Here is a 13,542-nt window from a genome sequence, read left to right on the forward strand (position 1 = left end):
GGTTGCAATTGCAGGGAGTTCTGGGGAAGAAACACCAGTTTCTGAAGCCACGCGGACCCACCCTGTCTGCCACCCTTGGGGACTTAGGACAGGTGCACAGTCCTACGCACCCTGCTAGCTGCTGCAGACTGAGGGGCCCCCGCCGCAGGACTAACTACCCTGACCGAGTTCTGCGCTGTTCAGCTACAAGTGCCTGTGTCAGCTCTCTGATCTGTTCTGAGCAGCAGGGACCAGCGCCGAGCATAAAAACTGCTGGACTACAACAAAATGGTCGCCGGCCGCCCTGTATAAAAGACAATCACAGAGAAAATGGATGCCGAGCTACAGTAAAATGGCCCCTGACCATGCTTTCCACTGAGGCACACCAAAAATGGCTGACAAACACCTGTACACAGTGAAGAGACAGTGAAAATGGCGGCAGAACAGCGCTATGGAGATCAGCACATGCAGACCTCCAGACACCCAGCGGGGAGACCATAGACACCCAGGGCCACACAGCTCAGCCCCCCCATCCATGGTGAGAGCCCCCCAGGGGACCCCTGGCTATAGGCACACACACCGCTCAGCAGCCCATCATGCAGCATCCCCCACAGGGGGGGGAGGGAAGATAGGGACAGGAAGAGATGAGAGGGACCCCCGAATCAACCTCCCAGGGAATGCCCAGCTGCTCCATCCCGCCAAGGCAGGGAGAGCTGTACTTACCATCCAGACGAGCTGGGGACATCCCATCACAGACCCACTCTCCGATCAGTATGGGGTGGCGGCTGGCCACGGCACACTGTGATAAAGACATCAGTAGTCTGGTCATGTGTGCCCTGGAGCTTTGAGCTCACCGGCCGCCCCTGGAGCCTCAGGGGCATGTCATGGCCGACCCAGCACGTAGGTATGGTCTCCACGTGCTCGATGGCCAGGCTGGGGAGACTACAAGGACGAGGATATCCAGCCTGTCACCCAGCCGGCTGTTGATAGATCACAGGATCCAAAAATCCAAAAAGGCAAAACTTCAGCAAAAAAATCCCAAGACCTATGGCCCCGCAGGGTTCCTAGGTCCATCTCCTTCACTAGGCAGAAAAAAAAAACTGAGCTGCAGGAAGCATGCTGAGGGGATGTTACTGCAGCTCAAAAATCTGTTTTCACATGTATAACATGTTCTGCCTAGTCCTCTCCTGAAGGTGGCGTAACAACCCTATGGTCAAGATTAATGGAGCTGTCTCAGTCAGCGAATGAAAGAAATAAGTATTTGGTCAATATCAAAAGTTCATCTCAATACTTTGTTATATTATCCTTTGTTGGCAATGACAGAGGTAAAACATTTTCTGTAAGTCTTCACAAGGTTGTCACACACCATTGCTGGTATGTTGGCCCATTCCTCCATGCAGATCTCCTCTAGAGCAGTGATGTTTTGGGGCTGTCACTGGGCAACACAGACTTTCAACTCCCTCCAAAGGTTTTTTTATAGGGTTGAGATCCGGAGACTGGCTAGGCCACTCCGGGACCTTGAAATGCTTCTTATGAAGCCATTCCTTCGTTGCCCGGGCGGTGTGTTTGGGATCATTGTAATGCTGAAAGACCCAGCCACGTTTCATCTTCAATGACCTTGCCGATGGGAGGAGGTTTGCACTCACGATACATGGCCTCATTCATTCTTTCATGTACAAGGATCAGTCGTCCTGTTCCCTTTGCAAAGAAACAGCCCCAAAGCATGATGTTGCTTCACAGTAGGTATGGTGTTCTTTGGTTGCAACTCAGCAGTCTCTCTCTTCCAAACACGAGGAGTTGTGTTTCTACCAAACAGTTCTACTTTGGCTTCATCTGACCATATGACATTCTCCCAATCCTCTTCTGGATCATCCAAATGCTCTCTAGCAAACCTCAGATGGGCCCAGACATGTACTGGCTTAAGCAGGGGGGACACGTCTGGCATTGCAGGATCTCAGACCCTGGCAGCGTAGTGCCTTACTGATGGTAGCCTATGTTCCAGCTCTCTGCAGGTCATTCACCAAGTCTCCCCATGTGGTTCTGGGATTTTTGCTCACCGTTCTTGTGATCATTTGACCCCACGAGGTGAGATCTTGCGTGGAGCCCCCAGATCGAGGGAGATTATCAGTGGTCTTGTATGTCTTCCATTTTCTAATTATTGCTCCCACAGTTGATTTCTTCACACCAAGCTGCTTGCCTATTGCAGATTCAGTCTTCCCAGCCTGGTGCAGGTCTACAATTTTGTTTCTGGTGTCCTTCAACAGGTCTTTGGTCTTCACCATAGTGGAGTTTGGAGTGTGACTGAGGTTGTGGACAGGTGTCTTTTATAATAACAAGTTCAAACAGGTGCCATTAATACAGGTAATGAGTGGAGGACAGAGGAGCCTCTTAAAGATACAGGTCTGTGAGCCAGAAATCTTGCTTGTTTGTAGGTGACCAAATACTTATTTTCCACTATAATTTGCAAATAAATTCTTTCAGAAATCAGACAATGTGATTGTCTGGATTTATTTTCACATTTTGTCTCTCATAGTTGAGGTATACCTATGATGACAATTACAGGCCTCATCTTTTTAAGTGGGGGAACTTGCACAATTGGTGACTGACTAAATACTTTTTTGCCCCACTGTAAATCCTGAATAATAATAGGCTAAGCTGAAAAGTTTACATTGTAAAGTGCATACATTTCAAACATAGCTTGTTTTTACAGTTACAGCAAGAGATACAGGGTGACTGTCTTCCCTTTCCACAATTTTGGACTGTAGAGTCCAGGCTTCACCCATCACGGTGGGCATACTCTTGAACAGGCCTTCAGGAACTGTGTTCCATAGGAATGGACCATGGCCCAGGATCTGCATAGCACTCTGTGGCTGACTACATGCATTGCACCAAGTGCTGAGGTAAGTGCTCGTACAGGATCCAGTGTCTGAACCAACATTAGAAGCTGTTCTCATGGCACAGGGCTCAGGTAAGGCTCCAAAGTTTTTACCAAGAATTATAAAAATTCATCTGGGTACACCAAGTAGTTGCAAATATATGTACAATTTTATTAACATATGCCAAAGTTCTAAAAATGGTTCTGACTTTTTTTTACCCTTTTTATTAAGAAGTTAAATCTGACACCTGCCATTTAAGACAAATGGCTCTCTTCTTGCACTGCACAAAAAAGTAATCATAGGTTTTCTGTTGGTTGAATTCCTTCACCTTCAGTTTCTGGTTTAAGCACAGCTTGCCCACAAAGACTAACAGTTGCAGTGATGGTAAGTCTTACTTAGGCCGGCCATAGACACTTCAAATCTCAGCAGGCTGAACGTACCCAAGCTGCTCGATCAACTTGACTACAACCAGCCTGTCGGATTTACTTGCGACCCTCAGCAATAATCACTGTCTTCTCCCAACAGGGACAGCTTCCCCTGCCCGCCCCCCACCGGGAGCATACAATTGTTCAGCAGAAAGGATTCCCGTCAGCACGGTTCCTGCAACCCACAGGCCAGCCTAACCCCACGGCCATGACACTACTCATTCATCAACTGTCAAGTTGTAGTAGCAGTCCACACTTTCTACTATCATTGGTAATAGAAAATTGGATGGACATAGGGGGTAAGGAGGACTAAAAATATTATAAAGAGGAATAAAAATATTTTACACATAGAATTATTAAGACACTGCAGTTTTTACCTTTTGATTCGATCAGATACTCACACTGATGTAACCCCTGGAAAAGCCAATTTGCTAAATCATTTTCTAATGTTCCCATAGTTCTAATATTCTGGACCAAGAATCATGCGAGAATAATTTTTAAATACATTTTCATTTTATTTGGGAGAACATCATACATTGTCGCCTGCAAATAGGTTGCATATTGTAGAGGAAGAAGTTTGGCAGTATAGAAGAAACATACATTTTATTATAGAGGGCTTACACATCTAGAGAAGGTTCTCCATGAGAAATTTATACTGAGTTCAAAGTGTTGTTTCTGCTGCATGATGAGGTGGCAAATTTCTCTTTTTGCCAATAGGGAAAACAGTTCATTTTTTAAATTTATTTTAGATTATATTAAAAAGCAAAAGGGCGAACATACAAAATTGACACACTGTTCAGAGCAGCGGCCCATGCACAAAATGTATTGTGTGCTACAGTTTATAAAAGTTTTCAATTACTCAGAACATGCATAAAATGTCTGACCTGGATGAGTAGTATGTACAGTCTGTAGAGCATGAAGGAAGGGTGTGGGAGAGGGACAGGATGGGGGGGGGGGGAGAATAAATCTTAAAGGTTACCCTTAAGCTTCAAGTGATCTTGCAGAGATGGAAAGGTAAAATGTCAAAATATATACCAAAAATACAATGGAAATCAGTACATTTCATTATCTTGTGGAACAAATAAGCAAGTTCTTGTAGTCTTCAAACTTAGCAGTCCAGCAAATATTAAAAAAAGAAATGAACATGCAGTCTTGGTTTACAGTCACAAATGTTTTAACGTTTGGACAGAGCAATCTTCTTAAGTCTTGCACGGTCTAAACAAACGTTTAAAGTGTTCGCAGTCTATGCAGACTCAAGAAATCCATAAAAAAAAAAAAAAAAAAAAAACAAAAAAAAACCAAAAAAAAAAAAAAAACCCTGCAGCTATTCAGTCGTGATCAGCCATAGAAGCAACTTTAATACTCACAATAAACTAAAATGTATTCATAACATCTATGTAACCTATAGATGCAGTTCCTGTACATCATAGGTTTATATATTAAATATTTGCAAAAAGAAAACATGCATACACAAAATACAATGCCAAGCTTTACAGACTTGATATGAATCAAAATTTACTTTAACATAATGTACACTGCTCAATTAAAAGTACCCTAGAATGAACAATCTTGATATTTTTTTTGTTTGTTTTTTTTGTCCTTTTTGAAAACATTTTTTTATTTTAAAGGGATGAAAAAATCTCCACAAATTTTGGGCAAAAAGTATTGAAATTAAATATTTGTTTGATCTGTGTTCAAGTAATAAATGTTCCTATGTAGAAATCTTTCCATAATCCTTAAAACTAAAAAATACAGTGAGTATAATACATAATCCTCAACATCTAATTTATACACCTGAGGTCAGCGTTAAATAATAGCCAACATTTTATTTTGGCATTGGTTTGTATCCATTTTAAAATACATTTTGCAGCCTCGGTATATTTAAGACAACTCTAATCTATCTTTTAAAGACATTTAATAAACAAATGTCTTTTAAATAAATAGCTTTTGAGGGATGTACTTCAATTCGATTTGAAAAAAAAAAAAAAAATCTAGCTAGTGAACAAAAACAGAGATTTCCATTTGTAAACTTAAGTGTCAACAATGATAAGCGTGAGATGCTACACTAGATGTGCTTTCATGACAAACAGCCCAATACCTTCCCACGATTCAGAGACCAGATAGTGACAGGTTAGAAATGTGCACAATGCAAGTGCCTGGGTTTCACACTTTAGCATTTTCTTGTCTTGGGAGCATGAAAGTTTGCACACAGGAAACTGCTGAATTTCCCACAACGTTGAACTGTCTGCTATTAGGTCTTCTAGTGCCCATTGGCTATTGAAGCTGTTCTATCACAAAGCATGAATCTAGGACTTCTCAGGCAAGGTGTGAGTAAACCTGGACATGGAGTGTTGTCACTGGGCGTTGTTATTGCCAGTCCCGTTATTTTCCTTGGCATTTGTGTTCACTGAATTAATACCATCTTGCTGTCTGGCATCTTTCCTAGGAGGCATCCTTTCATTGATCCTGTCCAATCCCTTTGCTTCTTCAAAACTGCAGATTTTATGTTGCGGTGAAAATCCTCGTATTGCTTAAAATGCAAGTATGAAATGTTAGTTCAAGTAATTTGTATTTAATATGATCAATCAGAAATTGAATAGATATTAGCTTAATAATGTGACAGCACCGGACAATTCTGAGATTTTTTTTGAACTTTTGCGCTTTGAACTAGCCACATGTATTCTTGCTATGCTTTCAACACAAAATCATTAAAGCAAGCTGACATTGTACACATTTTAAAAATATGTATGTAACACAAAACTGTGAACTTTTTTTTTTTTTTTTTGCAGTGTTAAGAAAAACATGTAAATAACAGCTGCCTGTTATCAGCGTAACCAGGTTTTAAATGATGTGCTCCAATGTTTCTTAAACTTTTCCTCACATAGTACCCAAAAGCAGGGTATTTTCCAGATCGCAACTGGGGATGCGCAAATTCATTCGCACACAAGGGAAGTGTGTGTGTGTGTGTGTGTGTGTATATGTGTGTGTATGTGTGTGTATGTGTGTGTATGTTTTGTGTTTTGGGGGGGGGGGGGGGGGGGGCAAATCCTAATACTAAAGTCTGTCCATTTTACTGTAATCAATAAAAAAAACTAAAATAAAAAAATATATATAGAAAACTGGCAACTGCCATGCTTAACAAGCAACATGGAAAATACAAAAACCTTTCTTAAAGCTGTACAATGCATTTAGGAACCAGCATTGTTTTAAATTACATTTTTGATCACAGTATACTTTGATAGCATTCTAATTTCAGTGTAACCAACAGTTGTCTAAAGCTGCCCATACACTGACCGAAATTCAGCTGGTTCAGCAGGGACTAGACAAATTTTGATTAGTATTTGATCAGTATGTGGCAGTCCCTGCTTGACAGATGTTTTTAATCGACTTCTGTTGAAGGGACATGCTTGAAAACTTCTCTTTATCAGCATATTCTGTGGGTGCTGCTGTCGGAATACAATTTTCCAGCGGGAGAGAATTGTGTGAATGGAAGAATGAGCGTAGCAAAAAAAAGATTAAAAAAAGTGTATGAACAGCTTAAGCCCTCCTAAATCCAATTGACATGCCGCTGGTCAATTTTTCGAAAATGTGTTTGAGATGATACACCTAAATTTTTTAGTGCAGCAAAACACTTGCCTGGTTTGATATTTAAATTAATTCTTTCCATTCGTGTGGCATTTTGGGTTCAGAGATTTTTATTTTATTTGGTGTACTGTGGTGTGAAAAAGGTAGCTCCTGACTGAACTGTCAGCAACAAATGCCTGACCCACTCATATAAAAAAGGGTGTGGGGTGGACACACAAATAAAAAAAAAAAAAAAAAAAAAAAAAGGAGGTAATGTTTTAACAATTGAAGAGGAAGCAATAAATCAGTGAGTGCAGACAATTAGCCCTTAAAAGGATTTTGGGGTGTATAGATTTGTGAATACAGGCAGCACACGAGAACTTTGAACTGCACTGCAATTCAAAAATACTCTAGCATAATTTGTTTAACCACTTGCTTACTGGGCACTTAAACCCCCCTCCTGCCCAGACCAATTTTCAGCTTTCAGCGCTGATGCACTTTGAATGATAATTGCGCGGGCATACAACACCGTACCCAAATGAAATTTTTATCATTTTTTTCCCACAAATAGAGCTTTCTTTTGGTGGTATTTAATTACAGCTGGGAGTTTTATTTTTTGCTAAACAAAAAAAGATGCAAAAAAAAAAATCATGTTTAATAGTTTGTTATAAAATTTTGCAAACAGGTAATTTTTCTCCTTCATTGAAATGCGCTGATGAGGCGGCACTGGTGGGCACTGATAGGCACAGTTAAGGCGGCACTAAAAGGCACAGATAAGGTGGCACCGATAGGCACAGATAAGACAGTACTGATGGGCACAGATAAGGTGGCACTGATGGGCGGCACTAAGGGGCACTGATAGATGGGACTGATGGGCACTGATAGGTGGCACTGCTGGGCACTGGTAGATGACACTGATGGGCACGGATATGTGGCACTGAGGTGCAGCAATGTTTTTGAGGCAGATTGTGGGCACTGATAGGTGGCACTGTGGGCACTGATGTATGGCCCTGTGGGTACTGATGTATGGCACTGCTGAGTGGCACTATGGGCACCGATGGGTGGCACTGCTGTGTGGCACTTTTTTAATCATCTGGGGGTTACTGGCAGGAGGCAGGTGGGCACCTATACGCTGGCCGTGATTGGGACTGATGTCCCAATCACGGCCGCCGGTGATCGGCTTTTTTTTTCTCTCCTCGTGCCGCCGGCTCCGTTGTATCACATGATCAGCTGTCATTGGCTGACAGCTGATCACATGGTAAGGGGTCGGGATCAACCCCTTGCTCGGACCCGTGATCAGAAGAGTCTCATAGACTCGCCGATCACAGAGCGTGCCGCGCGTTCACGGGACGACGTCAATAGACGTCGTCCCGGCAAAGCAGGTCCGCGTTGTAGCCGTCATTCGGCTATAGCGCGGATCTCAAGAGGTTAAGCAGACATAAACCCAGTCACTAAATCACCTAGAAAGCTTTTTTTCTATTTAATTGCTGGCTTTCATGAAAAAAATCAAGTGGGTATCATTTGCAATGGCAGGCTACTGAAAGAATATTTTTCCAGCTACTTGCTTCTACCTATGTACAGATTTTCAGTCAGAGGGCTGGAGAAAGTGTCAATGGACTACAACCTGTCTGCCACCGCTGTCTGTGGTGGCAGACAGGTCTTGTTTGTTCATGCTCTGAATGAATGATCTGGCAGGCAGAGCCATGCACAGCCTTGCTCATTTCAAATTTGACAACTGCTGGGGGGGGACCATCACATATTACACCCTAAATATGGACGTAACATGCTGCTAAAGGTGTATTTGGCCTTTAATCTCTCCCTATGCAGCACTTCTTATGCTTTACCCATCACTGATAAAACATTGTCAATATTGCTGCCATGACCTCACCCTTTTTTTTAGTGAGGGGGCTGGCTTATCCAAAATTCCCTTTTTTGGTCCTTTTAACACTTTTGTAAAATATGTAAAAATCTGTATTTTTTAATAGAAAATTAGTTAGAACCCCCAAATGTATACTTTTTTGGCGGGTGTTGCAATTTTTTTTATGTCATACAGTATTTGCGCAGCGTTTTTTAAAACTCTAAAAAAAAAAAACAAAAAAAAAAAACACTTTTTTTTAATTTTAATGCAAAAAAACAAACAATATGTAACCCAATTTTTTTGTAAAATATAAAAGATGATGTTACACTGAGTAAATAGATATCAAATATGTCACTCTTTAAAATTGTGCATGCCTTTGCAATGGCGACAATGTCAATTTTACTATCCATAGGTGACGTTTAAAAAACGTTTACAGGTTACCACTTTAGTTTTACAGAGGATGTGCTAGAATTAATGCCCATGGCATGATTTTCACGGCAATACCTCACATGTCTGGGATGATCAGTGCATGCCTTTGTGCACCAGCCTGGTTCCTCCCTCCCCCTCTCTGTACCTATTGGTACAGCGGAGGGGGAAGAGTTCGGTGTCAGCAGCGCTGTGGGCTGCACCTGCAGTGCCCACATCGCTGCTCACCGAAATTTAACTCTGCAACACTCTGCAACACTCTGCAACACCCGCCAATACCCTGCAACGCTCTGCAATGCTCTGCAACACCCGCCAATATCCTGCAATGCTCTGCAACGCAATACTTTGCAACGCCATACTCTGAGATGCCCAGCTATACCCAGCCATAGTCGGTGATACCCTGCAATACCCAGTCATAGACATCCCCCCCCTTCCGCCACCCTCCGGTGCTTCTACCGACTCACCAATACAATCAAAGCCAGAATCTTTTTTTTTTTTTCAGGCTTCCCAGCTTAGAGGTGAGATGTGGGGTCTTATTGACCCCATATCTCACTGTAAAGAGGACCTGTCATGCCATATTCCTATTACAAGGGATGTTTACATTCCTTGTAATAGGAATAAAAGTGATCAAAAAAATTTTTTGGGGGGAAAAAAAAATGTCAAAGTAAAATAAAAAATTTTTTTTTTCAAAGCGCCCCTGTCCCCATGTGCTCGCATGCAGAAGCGAACGCATACGCAACTCCCGCCCACATATGAAAACGGTGTTCAAACCACACGTGAGGTATCGCTGCGAACGTTAGAGCGAGAGCAATAATTCTAGCCCTAGACCTCCTCTGTAACTCAAAACATATAAACAGTAAAAAAAAATTAATTCGTCGCCTATGGGGATTTTTAAGTAGCGACGTTTGGCGCCATTCCACGAGCGTGTGCAATTTTGAAGAGTGACATATTAGGTATCTATTTACTCAGCGTAACTTCATCTTTCACATTATGCAAAAATTGGGCTAACTTTACTGTGTTTTTTTTTTTTTTAAGCACAAAACAGTTTTTTTTTCCAAAAAAAAGCATTCGAAAAATTGCTGCGCAAATACCGTGCGAGATAAAAAGTTGCAACGACCACCATTGTATTCTCCAGGGTCTTTGCTAAAAAAACATATATAATGTTTTGGGATTCTATGTAATTTTCTAGCAAATAAATGATGATGTTTACATGTAGGGGAGAAATGTCAGACTTGTCCTGGGTGCTCCAGAACGCCTGATGTTAGGCCTCTGTATGTGGCCACACTGTGTAAAAGTCTCACACATGTGGTATCGCCGTACTCGGGAGTAATAGTAGAATGTGTTTTGGGGTGTAATTTGTGGTATGCATATGCTGTGTGTGAGAAATAAACTGATATGACAGTTTTGTGAAAAAAAAAAAGTAAAGAAAAATCTTGATTTTGCAAAGAATTGTGGGAAAAAATGACAACTTCAAAAAACTCATCATGCCTCTTAATAAATACCTTGGAATGTCTTCTTTCCAAAAAGGGGTCATTTGGGGGGTATTTGTACTTTTCTGGCATGTTAGGGTCTCAAGAATTGAAATAGGCCGTCAATACTTCAGGTGTGATCAATTTTCAGATATTGGCACCATAGCTTGTGGACTCTATAACTTTCACAAAGACCAAATAATATCCACCAATTTGTACTTATTTTTACCAAAGATATGTAGTAGTATAAATTTTGGCCAAAATTTATGAAGAAAAAATTACTAATATGCTAAATTTTATAACAGAAACAAAGAAAAATTCATTTTTTTACAGAATTTTCTGTATTTTTTCTTTTATAGCACAAAAAATAAAAAAACGAGCGGTGATTAAATACCACCAAAAGAAAGCTCCATTTGTGTGAAAAAAAGGACAAAAATTTCATATGGGTACAATGTTGCATGACTGAATAATTGTCATTCAAAATGTGAGAGCACCGAAAGCTGAAAATTGGTCTGGTTATTAAGGGTGTTTAAGTGCCCAGTGGTCAAGTGGTTAAAGTGTATGTCTGGACAACACTTACAACGCAACAGTACATCTCTGCAATGTACACACATTTCCCCATATTTTGTATCTTTTAAGTAGAACTCCAGCCAAAAATAAAAAAAGATTAATAGCCCAGTAAATATAAAAAACACAAACCAGCTTTTGTTACCATTATTAATATTCAGCTGCAATCCAGAGACTTCCCTTACAGTGCTTTTTTTTTTTGTTGCTAGATGTCTTCAGTCCAACAGCCAACACCAATCAACCCACTTCCTCTGTGCCCAGGTCATCCTGGGCCCATCCAGTTTGCTACTGAACAGTGAAAGGAGAAGCAGCACAGTGATGAGCTCATCTCTGTCACTCTGACCTCTCTTCCCATCAGCAAGCTTCTTGTCAGCACATGACCTACCTCGCTCTTTGTGCTGCTTCTTCCCCTTACAATATACAGGAGCTGCACAAGGCCTATACCATGTCAAATTTAGGTACTTACACTACTTGCATTTAAAAATAAAATTTGACTTGACTACAGTATAGGAAACAGACTTCTATAAATCATAATGCCTGGGATATATGCAGACTTCTTCAGACTAGACACTGGCAAAAAAGAAAGGCTGCAACCCCTTTATAACCTCAGGGAGAATAGCAGAAATTCTGAATTTAAGTGAAGTTCCACTTTAAGAAATGTGTAAACAAAAGCCTAGCTGGCAGCCTTGCAAATCTGAGTGCCTGATGCTGAAAAGCCAATCAGACACTAACAGTTTTAGTAGAATATGCCTTAAGGCCACTTTCACTCCTGCCACTCCAGTGTGAACCGCCCCGATAGCTGCAATGCGCTGCTAGAACTAGCAGCACTTTACGGCTACTGCTCCCACCGCCTCAGTGTGAATGTGCCCTAAAAGAGAAGGGAGGAATCCTATTCTTCAGACTAGTTTTATTCTTCCCACTGACAACAATGGGAAACCATTTCAATCACTGGCACCAACAATGGGGGAACTATTCCTGCCCCAAAACCAAAAATAGTGCACCGTTTACACCCACTGATGCCAAAATAAAATTATATTCCCACTGGACACAGTCCCGCCCCTCTAAAGTACAGTAAACTTTCCCCGTTGTTTAGAAAGTTTTTGAGATCCCTGCCTTAGAGGATAATGTCGTCAACTCAAACTCTCCTTGCAGAGGCGATAGCCACAAGAAACGCAATTTTCTCGTAAGACTTGTATATTGTTCTGAAATTGGAGACAATTTCAGAACCATATACTGCACATAGACCTTCACCACCTAAGGTGATTGTGGTAGCCCTTCAGTGTTTAGAAGCCAACTACCTACTATTAGGATGCTCCACAGCAATGGTGCCAGTACATTATTCAAAAAATAATCATCTGAACTATATTACAAAGTTCCATCCATCCAAAAAGTCCCGTATAGGTAAAGCAAGACCAGAGAATATCCCTCATATGTTCAAAAGGTGGCTTCTGAAGACCCAAGAGAGACAAATCAAGATCCCAAAGGAATAAAGGGGAACAAACAGGGAGAGATGTGAGCCACTCCCTGAACAAAAAGTTTAAAGAGAATGTGAAATGCTAAGAGTCTGTAAAAGAGAACAATTAAGGCTCAGATTTGTCCCTTAATAGTACTGAAGGCCAAATGCTGGTCTAGACTGTAGGAAAGACCGGATATATCCAAGAGTACTTTCGAGGATTAAAATTCGTCGACTCACACCAAACAAAAGCAAGGTTTTCCACTTCCTGTCTCTTAGGACCGTGGCTTCAACAGTCATGCTTAAAGCGAGTTACTGAGGAGCAGCCTGGAAAATTGGTTCTTGGAATATGAATCAAAGGACAGGAAGGGAGATTAGGGATTTTGGCGGTGCTGGTTAACAAAGTACAATTAATTAAAGTACAAAATTTGTAGTACAAAAATGTATTAAGTTTGAAGTTAAAATCAATAGCAATATATGCTTAAAAGATACAGGATAATGCAATACAGTGATTGTTCTCGTCAAGCACACATAGTCCCGACATGTTTCGCATTGAATTGCTTCTTCAGGGGATGTGCGAATGTTTGAACAAAATCTAAACCAAAAATACAAAATGTCTCCCTGAGTGCTCAAAAAGATTTTTTTCAAAATACGAGCGTCCCCATTTCTCACAACTATCCAATCCATGTAAGTAACATAATTAAAATATATGTGTGTACTACCTTTTTCAATTTCTATACTTTAGAGGGTCTTTCACCCCCAAAAGGTTGTTCTATTTTAGCAACCTCAAAATTAAGTCATGTATTAAAGAACTCTAAACTATCCCAAAATTTCAAATTTCGCTTTTTACTGCATACCTTTCGGTTACCAGTTTCCCTGGGTTGGCTTTTTAGCCCCCTGCGATTCAGCGCTGCTGCAGTTAACC

The 13,542-nt window shown here is 41.1% G+C and overlaps 1 protein-coding gene across 8 annotated transcripts in view; it reads right to left on the reverse strand.

The window, feature by feature from the left end:
* Positions 1 to 3,771: 3,771 nt before the first annotated feature.
* PPP3CB (protein phosphatase 3 catalytic subunit beta) overlaps positions 3,772 to 13,542 on the reverse strand; it is a 139,650-nt gene continuing 129,879 nt past the window's right edge. For all 8 annotated transcript variants that reach the window (XM_077454356.1, XM_077454352.1, XM_077454355.1 and 5 more), the window contains one exon: positions 3,772 to 5,810. In XM_077454356.1, coding sequence (XP_077310482.1) covers positions 5,635 to 5,810 — 176 coding nt within the window. In that variant the 3' untranslated portion in view covers positions 3,772 to 5,634. The remainder of the gene's footprint in view (positions 5,811 to 13,542) is intronic.

The sequence above is a fragment of the Lithobates pipiens genome, unplaced genomic scaffold (assembly GCF_037356315.1).
Source record: "Lithobates pipiens isolate NorthernLeopardFrog02 unplaced genomic scaffold, aLitPip1_a1.2 Scaffold_25, whole genome shotgun sequence".
Taxonomy (NCBI): domain Eukaryota; kingdom Metazoa; phylum Chordata; class Amphibia; order Anura; family Ranidae; genus Lithobates; species Lithobates pipiens.